The sequence below is a fragment of the Euleptes europaea genome, chromosome 1 (genome assembly GCF_029931775.1).
Source record: "Euleptes europaea isolate rEulEur1 chromosome 1, rEulEur1.hap1, whole genome shotgun sequence".
NCBI lineage: Eukaryota > Metazoa > Chordata > Lepidosauria > Squamata > Sphaerodactylidae > Euleptes > Euleptes europaea.
Genome location: NC_079312.1, coordinates 100381566 through 100397312, shown reverse-complemented (window position 1 = coordinate 100397312; position 15747 = coordinate 100381566). Strand labels below are relative to the sequence as shown.

The 15747-nt window shown below is 40.6% G+C and overlaps 1 protein-coding gene across 1 annotated transcript in view; it reads right to left on the bottom strand.

Moving 5' to 3' along the window:
* STK32A (serine/threonine kinase 32A) overlaps positions 1 to 15747 on the bottom strand; it is a 103776-nt gene that overhangs the window by 53052 nt on the left and 34977 nt on the right. Inside the window, exon 4 of the mRNA XM_056860809.1 lies at positions 12357 to 12530. Coding sequence (XP_056716787.1) covers positions 12357 to 12530 — 174 coding nt within the window. The remainder of the gene's footprint in view (positions 1 to 12356; positions 12531 to 15747) is intronic.

Sequence of the window (15747 nt, the reverse complement as noted above, 5' to 3'; positions counted from 1 at the left end):
AAATAGAAGCTAAGACGTTGATGGATTGGCAAAGACAAATTAACAAATTTGTGTGGGCCAGGAAAAAACCAAGAATTAACTTCAAAATCATGCAAAATGAGAAGAAGAGAGGTGGATTAGCATTGCCAAACATTAAATTATATTCTCAAGCGGCAGGACTATCATGGATAGCGGACTGGATAAAGAACCCCGAGCAAAAAAGCCTGAAGATCGAAAAAGGACTGTGGAACAGTTGATTTCATTATTACCTCTGGAAGGCAAAGAATTCAGAGATCTTTCGAGAGAAGCATATAATCAAGGATGGACTGATGAAGATTTGGGTAAGAAATAAAAGTAGATTGAGCCCCTCACCTCCATGGATAATGTCTCCAATTGATACTTATTTAAGCAAGGGAGAGAAAAAAGACATAGACTATATAACATATCAAGACATGATGAATGATCAAGGAGAAATAAAATCTTGGAATGCGATAAAGAAGACAAGGAAAATTGGATGGCTGATGTATAACCAGATGATTATGAAAATACAACAAGACTGCTACCAACAGGGGACTATAAAGAAGAATACTGAGTTTGAAAATTTAATTAGCAAAGAATCTGACCACATTTTGGGAAAGATATATAAACTACTACTTAAATATGAAACAGAGCAAGAGCAAGTCAAGTCATGCATGATAAAATGGATGGAAGACTTTAAAAAGGAGGTTACTATGCAACAATGGGAAAGACTGTGGACTAAGTCAATTAAATTTACAGCCAGCAACAATCTACGTGAGAACTGGTATAAGCAATTCTTCAGATGGTATATTACTCTAATGGACATTAAAAAGATGGATGACTCTTATGATGGCCGTTGCTGGAAATGTAAAGATAAAGATGGAACTTATTTTCATATGTGGTGGTCATGCAAAAAGGTCAAGAAGTTTTGGATACAAATACATCAAGAAATACAGAAAATACTCAAAATCAAATTTCCTTTGAGTCCAGAAACTATGTTGTTAGGGATGGAACCACAGAATCTGCAAAGTAACCATGAAGAACGATTTGGATACTTGACAAAGGCGGCCAGATTAGTATTGGCAGCTCTTTGGAAACAAGAAGACATTCCTGATTTGGAAAAGTGGCAACAGAAAATGGAAGAATTTGCAGTGATGGCCAGATTAACCAACATGATGGGAAAAAAAGCCAATCGAAGAAACACGGAAGAAATGGCAATGTTATTTTAAAATGGAAAGAATAGATTAAAATTTCATAAATAGCGATACTACAGATAATGATTAGGTTATATAGATACAGGATTTATTAAGTATATTGTATAACACTGAAATAATCTTATAAGAGGTATTAGATGTAAGAAGAAATCTATTCCCCGAAGGAATAGAATCTGTGTGATTGTAAATGTATGTATGTGGTGTTTTTTTCTTGTTAAAAAATTAATAAAATATCTTGGGGGAAAACAATTAAAATAACCATAATTTACAATTGAAACTAAATTACATAAGTTAAAAAACCAGGCGCCCTCGACCATAAGCAGCATAAAACAATGGCAGGAAAACCATACAGAGGGAGAAGGGAACCACATAATTCAACAGAATAAATCACCAGAAAGGAGGGAAAGGGAAGGGGACCAGCAGGATGGAAACAGTCGCTGTCCTCAACCATATGCCTGGCAGAACAGCTCAGTTTTATAGGCCCTGTGGAACTGTTTCAAGTCCCACAGGACCCTGATCACACTTGCATGGCGTTCCACCAGGCTGTGGCCAGAGCCAAAAAAAGCCCTGGCTGAAGACAGTCAGATGCTGTTTGGGCCAGGGATCATTAGTAAGTTCTCTCCTGCTGAGCAAAGTGCTCTTTGAGGGGTGTATTGGGAGAGGCGGTCCCACAGGTACGATGGTCCCAGACCATTTAGGGCTTTAAAGGTCAACACCAAAACCTTAAACCTGATCCGGTACTCAATCTGGGCCCCCCGTAAGGACCCATGCCACAGCATTCTGGACCCATTGAAGTTTCCAGAGCAGCCTTAAGGGAAGCCCTGCGCACAGCGAGTTACAGTAGTCTGACCTGGAGGTGACCATTGCATGGGTAACTGTAGCTAGGTCTGGGCAAGAGAGGTAGGGCACCAGTAGCCTGATCTGACGAAGATGGTAAAATGCCTCTCTGGCCACATTAGTGACCTGTGCCTCCATTGACAAGGAGACATCCAGAATCACACCCAAGCTCTTGACGGATGCTACCAATGTTAATTGCACACAGTCAAGAGCCGGGAGCTGGCATCCTATCCCCCTACCTCCTTGGCACTGACCCTCCATCTTCGACAGATTCAATTTCAGCCGGTTCTGCTTCAACTGTCTCACCAAGGCCACTAGACACCTGTATAATACCTCTATGGCAGAATCCGGATGGCTCCCCATCAACAGACATAGCTGGGTATCATCTGCATACTGATGACAACCCAGCTGAAGACTCCGGACCTGTTCGGCAAGGGGATGCATATAGATGTTAAATAGAATTGTGGAGAGGATTGCCCCTTGAGGGACTCCACATACCAAGGGGTACAGAGGTGACACCTTGTCCCCCTGCGCCACCCTCTTTCCCCAATCTTGGAGGAATGAGATCAGCCACTTCAAGGCTGTCCCACATATACCAATATCAGCAAGGTGGTGGAACAGTAGTTCACAATTGACCACATAAAACACTGCTGTTAAGTCCAGAAGCACCAGCAGCACTGACCTGCCTCAATCCAGCTGACTCCAGAGATCATCTGTGAAGGGAACCAGTACCATCTACATCCTGTAGCCAGGTTGGAAGCCTGACTGGAATGGATCCAAAGCCGATATGTCCTCCAGGAAAACCTGGAGCTATTCCACTATTCTCAACTACCTTACCCACAAAAGGAAGATTTGACACTGGGTGGTAGTTGGATGGATCACTTGATCACACTATCAACAGCTTGCTTGATCAATGTCTGCATAATAATTACCATCTCCACAAAGGATTTTGGCCCTTGACACTTATAAATCTATTTTGACCAACCAGAAGTTTGTGCATTCATGGTATGGTTAGAAGGTATAGGATGCAGCAACTTTGCTGAAACTAAGCAAATCTAAGAATGGTCAGTGGTTACTCCTAGTAACACCACGTAGGCCACCTTGAATTGCATGACAGAAGAAAGGCAGGATATAAATGAAAGCAATTAACGTTGAAATAGGAGGATCCCTCCATCTTTGAGTATACAACCAATAAAGTTTCCAGCATTCTGCTATCCAATACAAAATGACTCCATTCCCTGTTTCACCCAGTGTAATTCATCCTCATTCATTATTTGGTGGCTGTGTGAACAGGTGCAGAGCAGAAATTGCTAACCTTATACCTTCATTACCACACTGTTTTGCCTTGAAGGCTTCTCTGGTTACACAAGCATGAAATAGGTAGTTGAATTCATCTAGGTGCAAAAGTTAAACACATTAGAAGAATAGAAAGGTGTAAATTTTAAAAGGAAGGCTATGAAGGACAGAAAATGAGTAAATGAAATTTGCAAAAAGGATTCTACATCAATTTTTTCTTTCTTATATTTAGAAATTTCAGGCAATGATGCATTGAGATATCTTTTTAATTTTAAGCATCACAATTTCCCTCCCAATAAAGCATTATGCTAATTTGTTCAGGGCTTATATGGGGCTGCCTGTGGAAACAATTTGGTACCTTCAAGTGGCACAGAATGTCATGGTAAGGTTGGTTCCAGCTACAGAGATCATAACTCACTGGTATTAGAACTACTTCACTGGTTTCCTGTTTGCTTCTGGGTATAATTTGAAGTGCTGATTATTATCTCTAAAGCCATAAATGACTTTGGACCAGGGTCTTCTTTGACACATTCCTGCCTATCCTACAATAGCTGAAGCCCTGCTTTAGTTCCTTCCTTTTTTTGGAAGGGAGACAGATGGCTTCAGGGAAGGAAAAGGCCTTTTCAGTTGTGGCACCCCAACTTTACAATGCTCTCCCCTTGCAGATTGCCTGGCACTACATCTGATGTCTTTCTGATGCTGACTGAATACACATTTCCCCTGTAGAGACTTCTGAGTGAGAAGCATTGTGTTGGCGTATGTGCTTTTACATTCTGTTTGATTATGGTTATTACAGGTTGAGTATCCCTTATCCAGACTGCTTGGGACCAAATGTCCGTATTTCGAATCTTTCCGTATTTTGGAATATTCTGGAATATCTGGTCCCCAGCCTGAGGCAGAGAGAGTGAAGCAGCTTCTAGCAGGCATGCCAGTGGTAGTCTCCTCCTCCCCAGAAGGAAAGCTGGCTTCCCTTTTTTATCTCCCCACCCTTCCTCCTTCTTGTCTCCTCTGTCCCCTGTTCCGGGCATTGCAGATCTGCCTGCATGCCAGTTCAAACAGTCTGGTTTTCGGGTCAGTCCAGATACAGGATGTCCGGATAAGGGATACTCAACCTGTAGTTAGTTATTTCTGTTTCAGTTTTCATGTTAGTTCTACTTAATTGTTGGTTTCACCAAATTTGTGTCTTGCAGCTTACCTTTTCGTATCATTTTACTCTTCTGCTGTTTTATGTTTTTAAACTGGAATTGTATTTTTATAGGGATTGTTCTTGTTTTAATAAGTTAGTTGTCCCAGGAACCAGTTTTCTGGCTGAGACACAGGAAGTAAGTGCTAAACCATTATCATTTTCCTAGGGATAATTTCTGTGCAGAAGGACACACAGCTGGCACTCCAACTGAAACAGGTGAAATGGTCTTGTGATATTTTTTTAAAAGGTAAAGGTAAGTCCCCTGTGCAAGCACCAGGTCATTACTGACCCATGGGGTGAAGTCACATTACAACGTTTACTAGGCAGACTATGTTTACGTTTATTGCCTTCCCCAGTCATCTACACTTTACCCCAGCAAGCTGTGTACTTATTTTACTGACCTCGGAAGGATGGAAGGTTGAGTCAACCTCGATCCGGCTACCTGAAACCAACTTCCATCAGGAATGAACTCAGGTCATGAGCAGAGCTTTGACTGCAGTACTGCAGCTTACCACTCTGTGCCACGGGGGTCCTTTTATGATTATAGATACATTCAATATTACATACACTGAGTATATCAGTATTTCTGTTCTTCAAACTTCATCACTTTTATGACTTCTTAATTTGCATTTTTCTTACAAAGATTCTTATTCCTACAGCTCTAGGGTATTATGGCAATCATACCGCATAAAAACAGATGAAGAGGAAAGCCATAACATTTTAATGTGATGCAATTATCCATTTAGATCTGAATCCTTCAGTATTTACTCAAGCCATAATTCTATCAGATGCATTTTGACTGAACTTCAGTCCTCCAAAGAGTTTGTACTGAACTTGTCCTTGGGACGATATACAACCTTGTACATATTGGTGACTTTGAAAGGAATATATTATTAATACTGGTCAAAAACTAGAGAACTACCTAACTAGCTAAGCTCAACCAGCAGTTAAAATAGCAGCACCCCCTTATCCCAACCATCAACACCCCCCATAAGCTCAACAGTGAATTAATATTGAAAGACAGGATAGTTTTTACACATATCTGTAGCCTTGGATTATGAAATAAACGATATGAATGTTTTAAATAAATAAACCTGTGTGATACTAACTGTATTTACAGATCATTTTGGCAAAGTGCCAAAATGTAACAAACGTGGTATGCTATGTTAGCAGGAGTCTCTTCTACTTTTAACAACACATTGTCTTTCCCAACCATTAAGAAAACAGCTATATTAGTTGAGTTAGAATATTCACACCAATTTTGTAAATGTGTTTTATTTTATACTATATGTGTCTGCCAGAAACCCTTTTTCCTACAAATGACATTTTCCTGTAATAAACACAAGTAACACATGGATGTGATTATTCACTGTAACTTAACATTTCAGAAGGTTAACTCACATAAAGCATGTGCCATTTTTTTCCCTGCAGGCCTTACATATCCTGACAAGATTTCCACTGCCTCTTCCTTTCCATTGTAGCCCACTGTAGTGGAGAAATGAGTGGAAATCCATTCCATCCCCCCATATTTGCATTAGTTCATGTTCCATTTGTGCAAGACTTAGAACAAGTGCAGGGATTGAGACAAAGAATGTTTCTGCTGATTCCTCTTTCCCACTGCAGCATTCCACACCACGTCTATATATCTATATCCCAAGTGTGGCCCCCATCTGCAGATATCTGTGGATATCTAAATTCATGGATTGGGGCCATACGGGAAGAAAACAGATAGTTCTGCAAATTTAGAGGACTCCCCAAGCTTGCAGAAAAATCTGAAAAGCTACAAAAATACATTGATGTACCCCCTGAAAATAAAAGCATTGACTGCTCATGGGCAGACAACACACCTCCTCTTTTGGCAGTGAGGGGAAGGCCTTCATGTGTTGGGGAAGCCGGGAGCCATGGAAGTCCTGGCAACATCACCCTTCATGTGTGGGGGAGATTACTCTAAGTCCAATGTCGTGGTTTTTTCAAATAAATGGTCGCCCACCAGCTGGCGTGTTGGTCAGACCAAAATACAACAGGTGAAGAGCTTTAAATATCGGCATTACTTTTAATTATAACCTTAAATGGGCAGTTCATAGAACTAGGATTACCAAACTAGGGAGAATCTCTTCAAATCAACTGATGTCCTTCTTACTCTATAAGGGTAATCAGTATGTCCCCGCTGCAGTTAAGGTATTCAACTCTAAAATCTTACCCCAGATTCTGTATGGTGTACCTATCTGGGCCAATGCGTTCAATTGGGACTTAGAATCCATTCAAGCAAACTTTTAAAGAAAAATTCTTGGTCTCCCTCACCATGTCTCTTATTATGCTATTACCTCTGAACTTGGTCAAAGCTTGTGTGAAACCAAGGCCTGGCTGCTAACTATTTGCTATTGGCTTAAACTGTTTTTTAGAACAGAGCGTGGTTCTCTGATGTCACTGCTGCTAAAAGAACTGCATAATACCTCCTGGGATTGTCTAATTCTGTCCAAATTAAGATCACCTTGAGTCTCTGTGGAAGACCTGGCTTTTAACTACTGAGGCCCATATTTTTAAAATTGTTAAACAGCGTTTCTTGGACATGGAGCGTCAGAAGTTACTTCCCATTCAACCCTTGGTCTGCTCCCCAGCAATGTTGGGTCTCAAGATTTTAACCGACAATGTTCCCCATTATTTTTATACTCTGGACATCCCATCCCTCCGCAGAGCCTTCTCTCTTGCTAGGGTTAATGCCTTTCCTTCAAGGATGCTATATGGAAGGTATCAACAAATACCAATCCAGGAAAGGATTTGTCCCTGTGATACCTATTCCCTGGACTCAATTGATCATATTCTGAAACACCCCGTGGGAAATGGTTAAAAAATTGGCTTCTTTCTAAATATCACCTACATCAATAGGTGATAAATATCACCTACGTCACCTTCTTTCTAAATATCACCTACGTAAAACGTCAATTCTTACTGAATGATTCCGATCCGGAGGTTACTGTAGATGTTGCCAATGTTCTAGTGGATGTGATGAAAGTTCAAAAAGCCCAAAGTTTGTAATTTCTATTATTTGATTCTATTGGTCTATGTTTTTATCTTAATGACTTCATATTTTTTGAACTTTCTGTAACAATTGTAATATTACTGATGCCATTAAAGGTTGAAACTCAAATTGAAATTGAAATGTGTGGGGGAGGCTGGGAGCTGCGGAGGCTGGGCCTGAGAGAGGCAGGCGTCTTGGGACCACTTCAGCCAGCTCCCTGGCCCAGCCAATATGTGCTTGTAGGGCGTCTGAAGGGGGAAGGATGAGGGAGAAAGCATGAGGGGGAAAGCGCTGGGGTCGCCAGCAGGCAGGATCCAAGTGATGGGGAGAAAAAGAAAAAGGAAATAATAAGTGTGTGGGGGGGGAGAGATTTATATGGGTGGGGAAGACAGAAGGAGAAAATGAGAGGAGTGACGGTAGACATACTGGTGAGAGAAAGAGAAAGTCATAAGTAAGAGAGAAACATAAAAGTAACAGAAGGAGTGGGAGGGGAGAGAAAGAGAGAGACTGAGAGATGGAGTGGTGAGAGAGGGGAATAAGCAAATGTAGGAAAATGGGATGGCTGCTCCCACAAGTTCCTTGTGGGTCCCCACTTGTCCAATGCTATTTTCAAGGATCACCCAAATCTCTAGAGTGGCTTTTTGAGGCGCGGGAGATTTTAGATAGAAGGGGAGGGAAGCAGTGTCTTTCCACAAGCTCCACTCATGGTTGTCGTGTCCCAACCCAATACATCAATAAATACAGGATATCATTTATGGAAGAAAACAAAGTAGATGGTGGCATGTTATCATAAAACTTATTGTTCCATTTTAAGTAAAATCCATTTTTCTACAAATACGTAAGGAAGGTATTTCTTCTGCCATATTTCATTCTTCTACCGTATTTCTTCTACTGTATTTCATTCTTCCTTAAAAGGCCACATTAAAATAAATCTTTTTTAACAGTCTAGTAAAGGTAGTGATAATGGCACTTTCTAGTAAAGAGTTATGCATATTCTTACAGCTATTAGAAGACAGGTAATCATTGTCAATTAAAGTTGTGTAATTCCTCAAAAGTCATTACTTTTGTCTTCTTCAGCTGAAATCTTGCTTTGGCACTTTCATTAGTAGTTTGAAGTCTTCACTATATTCTGCCAGTAATGTGGTGTCATCTGCATATCTCAAATTGTTAATGCTCCTTCCACCAAGACTAGGAAGAGCAGCTAGAAAAGATCCTTATGTGTAAGGATATGTTGTTGGTGACCAAGATAATGATCTTGAAGGGATCAAGGAAGGGGCTGTGGCTCAGTGGTAGAGCATCAGCTTGGCATGCAGAAGGTCCCAGGTTCAATCCCCGGCATCTCCAGTTAAAGGGACCAGGCAAGTAGGTGATGTGAAAGACCTCCACCTGAGACCCTGGAGAGCCGCTGCCGGTCTGAGAAGACAATACTGACTTTGATGGATCAAGGGTCTGATTCAGTATAAGGCAGCTTCATGTGTTCAATACATACTATAGTATTCCCCATTACTATGTATGGGTGTGAAAGCAGGAAAGCAAAGAGGAAGAAAGTTGATTCCTTTGAAATGTGGTGTTGGAGTTTTACAGATACCACGAACCGCCCCAAAAAACAATTCAATGGGTTCTAGATCAAATCAAACCTGAACTCCTCATAGAAGCTAAAATGACTAAACTTGAGGCTATCGTACTTTGGTCACATTCAAGGCTGGATCCTGGGGAAGGTCTGGAAGGGCAAGTGCCCCAGGTGCAAGGAGGGGATGCCAGCGAGGGCATGGAGAAGAGGTGTGGCACAAGCGCAGCTGCCTGCCTGTGGCCTGGCTGATGCGCCCGCCCTTCCTCGTCGCCAGCACCATGCCTACAGCAGCTGCATGCGAGGCCAGGGCGTGGGCGAGCTGTTGCGGTGGCGCGACAACTGCTCCTGGGGCCATCAGCAACTGGCTCCAGCACGTGCACATGTGCGTGGCACACCCCCTCCCTCCCCCCTGCCCCGGGTGCTCCTTTCCCCAGCTCTGTGCCTGGTCACATTATGAGAAGACAAGACTCACTGGAAACGGCAATAATGTTGGAAAAGTGGCAGCAGGAAAAGAGGAAGACCCAACATGAGATTGATTGACTCAATAAAAGAAGCCATGGCCTTCAGTTCGCAAGACCTGAGCAAGGCTGTTAACGCTAGGATGTTTTGGAGGTTATTAATTCATAGGGTCGCCATATGTTGGAAACGGCATGATGCACATTACACACACAATTGCTGTCACCATATAGCATTATATATATTCTTCAAATAATCTAATAACATGGACTTGGATTCTAAGGTGCCACTCCATCACCAATAGCTTTTCTGTCTGCAGATGACATGAAGATTTTTTTGCTGATGTCATGCAAATGACAATAGAAAATAGTGAATGCCTGAAACTACTACCAATGAAGGTTAAAGGAGGAAGTGCCAAAGCAGGATTACAGCTGAACATCAAGAAGACAAAAGTAATGACTACTGGGGAATTAAGCAATTTTAAGGTTGACAATAAAAAATTGAAATTGTTATAGATATAAACAGCATTTAATGCTGTTTCCCTTGTTGTGTATTTTTAATAATTACTATTTCACAATATGATTTGGACTTGAACCAAAAAATACTTATGAAACAAGGTACTATATTTCTTATTTCAATATACTGAAAGATCAGCAGTCTAACAAATACATGGTACAAAATTTGTTAAAAAAAAGAGGGGGGGATGCACACATACCTGTCTAACTATAAGTGGCAGACCAAATTCTTCTTGTTCAGAGAAAATGTCTTATCTAATGTAAACCAATCTACTATAACAGTAAGTTTAGATGCTTAGTAATATAATCTTATTGAGTAATCCTATCCACTGCCCTCTAGTTTATGTTTACGTACAGAGTTTGCTACTGTTCTTAGAGGCTTATCTTGCCACACAAACGTCTTTATGATCTTCCATCACTTATCAAAATAAAATGAGGGATCAGAGTAACATTCATACATAAAAATAAAATCCTAAATTCATTTTAAATAAGGCTGTCCATAGTTAATGGTAAATTCAGTCACGATTGCATCTCTCTAATTAAGTTCCAGGAGTAACTTCATATGATTATAGTGAGATATCCTGCAACCAGATCGCAAGACACCTAATAAGGTTAGATATCCTGGGTATCAATATTCTCTAGTGATTTTATCCTTCAGCACTCTGCATCTTTAATCTCATCCAACCAATTTTTTATACTTCACTTCGTAACTCAAGATCAAATGGAATTGATAAAGAATTTTAAATAAAACTTCAAATCATCATTTTAGTGACATAATATTAGCACAGTATCATTTACATAAAGATAATTTTAAAACATATTTTCAGATTCACCCATCTCCACATGAATTTGTACAGCTATAGTTGTATCAATAAACCAGGGTGGTATAATGGTTAGAGAGCTGGACTAGGGAGACCAGTGTATGAATCCTACTCTGCTGTGGAAGTTCACTGGGTGATCTTGTTCCAGTCACACATTCTCAGTTTAATCTACCTCACAGGGTTGTTGTCAGGATAGAATGGAGGAGAGGAGAACAATGTTAGCTGCTTTGCATTCCTATTGGGGAAGCAGGTGGGGTATAAATGAAGTAAAATTAAAAAAATAAGAGGGTTGTTTGTTTTATTTGGAGAAGAATGTAACTGTTTTTGGACCTACACAGGGTTATTTTTGAAGGGATTACATTTATTTTAATGTCTTTCTTGTATGTTCCAGAAATACCATTCCCAAGGAATCCCAGATACAGACATAAATTTTGATTAGGTAAAAAACATTTCTGGTAATACTTATTTATTTTTGAAATTTCTAACCCGCCCTCCCCAGCCCAGGCCAGGCTCAGGGCGGGTAACATCATTTAAAACCATGCATTAATAACATTAAAATCAGTAACATTTAATAATAAACCCTATACTTTAAAAATATTAAAATCCCAAAATGGCACCCAATTTCAATTGTGTTGACCAAGACAAACAGTCAGGCTACCCCTTCAGATCGATACAGCGTATAACATACAAGAAGGGGGGGGGGTATGGAGTCCAGCAAACCTAATACCTCCAGCTGCCCTCAACTATAGGCCTGGAGGAATAGTTTGGTCTTGCAGGGCCTGCGGGACTCTTTAAGGTCCTATAGGGCCCTGACGTCACCAGACAGAACATTCCACCAGGCCGGCGCCAGGGCCAAAAAGGACCTGGCTCTCCTCGAGGACAGCCGCACACTCTTAGGGCTGGGGACCACCAGTAGATTATTATCAGATGATCGTAATGATCTTTGGGGAGTATACCAGGAGAGGCAGTCCCGAAGATATGTAAGGCTTTAAAGGTCAAAACCAGCACCTTGAACCTGATCTGATACTCCATCTGGAGCCAGTGCTGTTGGTGGATCACTGGCTGAATATGGTCTCGGGGCGAGACCCCTGTATCTCAAAATCCAGTTTGGATTATATCACATACTCTACTAGCACCAGGAGATGTGGAGGAAGGCAGTGGCAAAACACCTCCTAATGTCTCTTGCCTTGAAAACCCAACGGGGTTGCCATAAGTCAGCTGTGACTTGACGGCACACACACATACTAGCGCTTTATCTATCAAATAGTAACTCAAGCTGCCAGCATTTTTCTTTTATACTGGTAAGTCAAGTTAGCACTGTCTGTTAAACCACAACAGGCAATTAAGTGCCATCACGCTTTGGCACTACAAGCTTCATGAAAGCTCATCACGGTAACATTAGTACATGTGAACAATATCAATGAATGTCCCAAGCCCGTGCTCACCTGTGAATAATGCATCTGCTTTGGAGGTAGTCCAGAGCTAAGGCCAGCTCACAAATGAAGAGTTTCACAGCATCCTCTTGGAAACGGACATTTTGCTGTAGGTGGTAACGCAAGTCGCCTCCAAGAAGTAGATCCACCACCATAAACATGTCTTCTTCATCCTGGAAGGAGTACCTGAAATGATGCATGGCACACAGAAGGTGCAACTTGGTTAGTGCAGTGGTCAGAGTACATGCGAGGAGAGCTATGATTCTGCCACTAAGATCCTCTCTGTGTCAACACAAGGACAAAGTAGCATGGAAGAACAACACAATACCATAAATTATGTATGAGGAATTGATTCTAGTGTTAGGACAACCCTAAGAACCGAACTACATGTTACAGTGGCCATGGGTCAGACCTGTGGCTGCTGATGCCATTTCAGAGGACAATTTATCTGTTTAACAAATGCCACAAGAGCCTGATCAGGCTTGTGCTGTGGCAGCACCAGGAGATCTTGTCCCACCTTTGCGTCTTTTCAAGTACCGAAACAGCTGTGTGTTGGGGGGGGGGGTTAACAGGGATTTGTGCCATATTTGCATAGTAAACAAACTTGGTTCTCTTAGGCACTATTCTGATTATACTTCCTCTCAAGGTGGATTTGAATCATGGTTTTCTATATAAAGACTCATTTTTGCTTGATTAATCTTAATATTTACAACCAGATGAAAGTTTCATTTTTAGAATAATAACTTTTCAGATTAGTTGTAGTTATATCAAAAATTATTGATTTGGTTATAGCATTAGAAATACACAGATAATTATGAAATTATTGCGAGGTTAGCCTACCCCAACCCAGGTGCAGACATAAGTGTCCCTTGTGCCAGCTAAACTGGCACGGATGCCGGTGCAGGACCACTTATGTCGGTGCAGGATCACTTACGGGGAGCGGTGCAGCAGTGTCATGCTCTGCTGCTGGTGCTGCCACTGTAGCAGTGTTTTCCCAGTGCAAGGGCTTGTGCGGGCGTCAAAGGAGGCGTTCCTGGGGTGGAGCTGACTTTAGTCAGCTGCCAAAGCCCTTTTGCCCCAGGAACACCCCCTTTAGCCAGTGAGAACTTACACCAGCAAAAAAACAGATGTAGTAGCCCCGTGAAACTCTATGGAGGAGTTTCAAAAACAATATTTCGGGCCAGCAAGCTGCTCAGGAGGCGACGTGGTGGCACAGCCCCCGGACCCAACTATCCCCCCACTCAGGATTGTGCTGTTAGACTATCAGCCAGGTCCACACATGAAAAACTGGGTCTCTTTTAAGGCCTGCTGCCATCATAGATTTTCTCCTCCAGGGAGAGAATAATATGATAAACCTCAGACTATCCACACAAAAATTCCAAAACTTGTGGAGTATTCTGCTCAAAAGGGTTCACTTTTTTACTGTTTGCCCCTCCCTCGTTACACTTAGCTCTTGTGCAAATCTATTCCACTCCAAACAATGTTTTATTCATTAAACTTCTTCAAATTTAGCCCTTAAGAGGAAAAGGGTTGATTCTGTGTACATAGATTTGCAAAGGAACAATGAGATTAAGGTCTTCTTCTTAATTCTGTATGTTTATTTTATAACATTTTTGCAGTGAAGAAGAGGCATGCTATCTCTGCAGACAATTGTCTGGTGAGAACTGGATAACTGATCCTATGACAATATATTTTATAGAAGAGTATTAAGAGTATTTAAAGAAGGGCACTTGCATGAAATAAAAAAAAGCAACTAGATTAAATAAGAACAACCTGATTGGACAAAGAAACAAGAGGGGGAAAAGGCAGCAAAAACCAGCCCTTCAACAAAAGCTTTAAACTTCAATTAACCACCAGAAGTGGCAACCATGGAAAGTGAGATTAAATACATGGTTCGTCTCTTCTCTCTGACAAACAACACCTATGAACTTGCTGTTCGGAAATTGGATGAAATTCTGGGAGATCTTAAGGACATTAAAGTCTGGATTATGACAATGAGATCTGAGATGAGAGAAGGAAGCTCCCCAAATGATAAACCATTAAATGAAGAATTAAACACTGCAAAGGAGATGGAGAGCTACGAAGGATTTCCGAAGGATATATACCTGCAAGAAGAAACCGAATCAACCCGACTGGTAACCATGGAGATGAATGTAAGCAACTTGGATTTTTGGTTGTATGTACTACCTGAGGAACTTTTCAAAGTTAACTGGGAGAATTTAAAAGGGCAAACAGCTGGAAACACCGGGATTTTTCTCTTCGCCTTGGGGATGGAAGAAAATCTGTTGCAGATTCACGATCTTACATCAATTTTCACAGAGGGAACTACATTAACAACTTCCATGGATGCCCTTCATCGTTTAAAGCTTCTGGGAAAGAGAGGAAGATGCTGGAAATTTAAGATAAAGAGACTGGGTCAGAGGGCTTAGTTTTTTGGGGGGGATTTAACCAAAAAGGTCTGATTAAACGGTTTGTCTTTCATAAAAACAGAATAATTAATGACATTAACATAATTGACAGTCATTAGATATGTGGGAGAAATGGAGAAATTAGAATATTCATTTCTAAAGGTTAAAAATGTTACATATTATCTAATCCATTTTTTTTTAATTTTTATATATCTGTTCTTTTTTCCTTTGTTTTTTATTTTTTCCCTCTTTATTTTAAAATAGGTAAATGAAATAGTAAATGTTTATAAAAGTTTGTAATAATATTAGGATTAGAATCTTAAACAAAGGAGATAACAAATAAATGGCAAGATTGAGGGAGGTGTAGGGGAAGTTTTTATATTTTATTTTTTATTATCTATATATGGATGTATTTTCAACAATTATTAATTAGAATCTATACTCTGATGTTTACTTATATTGATTGTTGAATACTCTGTTTGATCACTATAGAAAAATAATAAAAAATTTATTAAAAACAAAAACAAAAAAGCTTTCTAGCCAATGCTTTGCTTTCTAGCCAGGGGGAATCCAAGTATGAAGTTTGTCTGGAGACATCACCCTCTGTTTTAGGAGCTCTTCCTAATAATCTCTGACATGTGGAGGAAATGAAGCCTGTGCCTACTCAAAAGTGCTTTCAGCTATTCCTGTTTTCCTAAATACCAAGTTAAACCTTGGCATCAAAAAAAAAAAAAAAAAGATGCCGGAACAGAGCTCTGATGACTTCTTCTTCAAGTTAAACCCTGCTGCTGGCATCTCACACCCCCTTTTCATATCACTTTAAGTTTTCTTCACAAGCCACTTCTACTTGCCTTCATTTAAATAACAGTGAGTTAACTGTGGGCTCAAGAAATCAATACGTTTTAGACTTGGAGAAGTCAATGCTTTTGAAAACAGAAAGGAAAATTAGCTGCTTTTGTGCCAAGAGCTTCCCTGAGGGACCAGCATAATTAAAT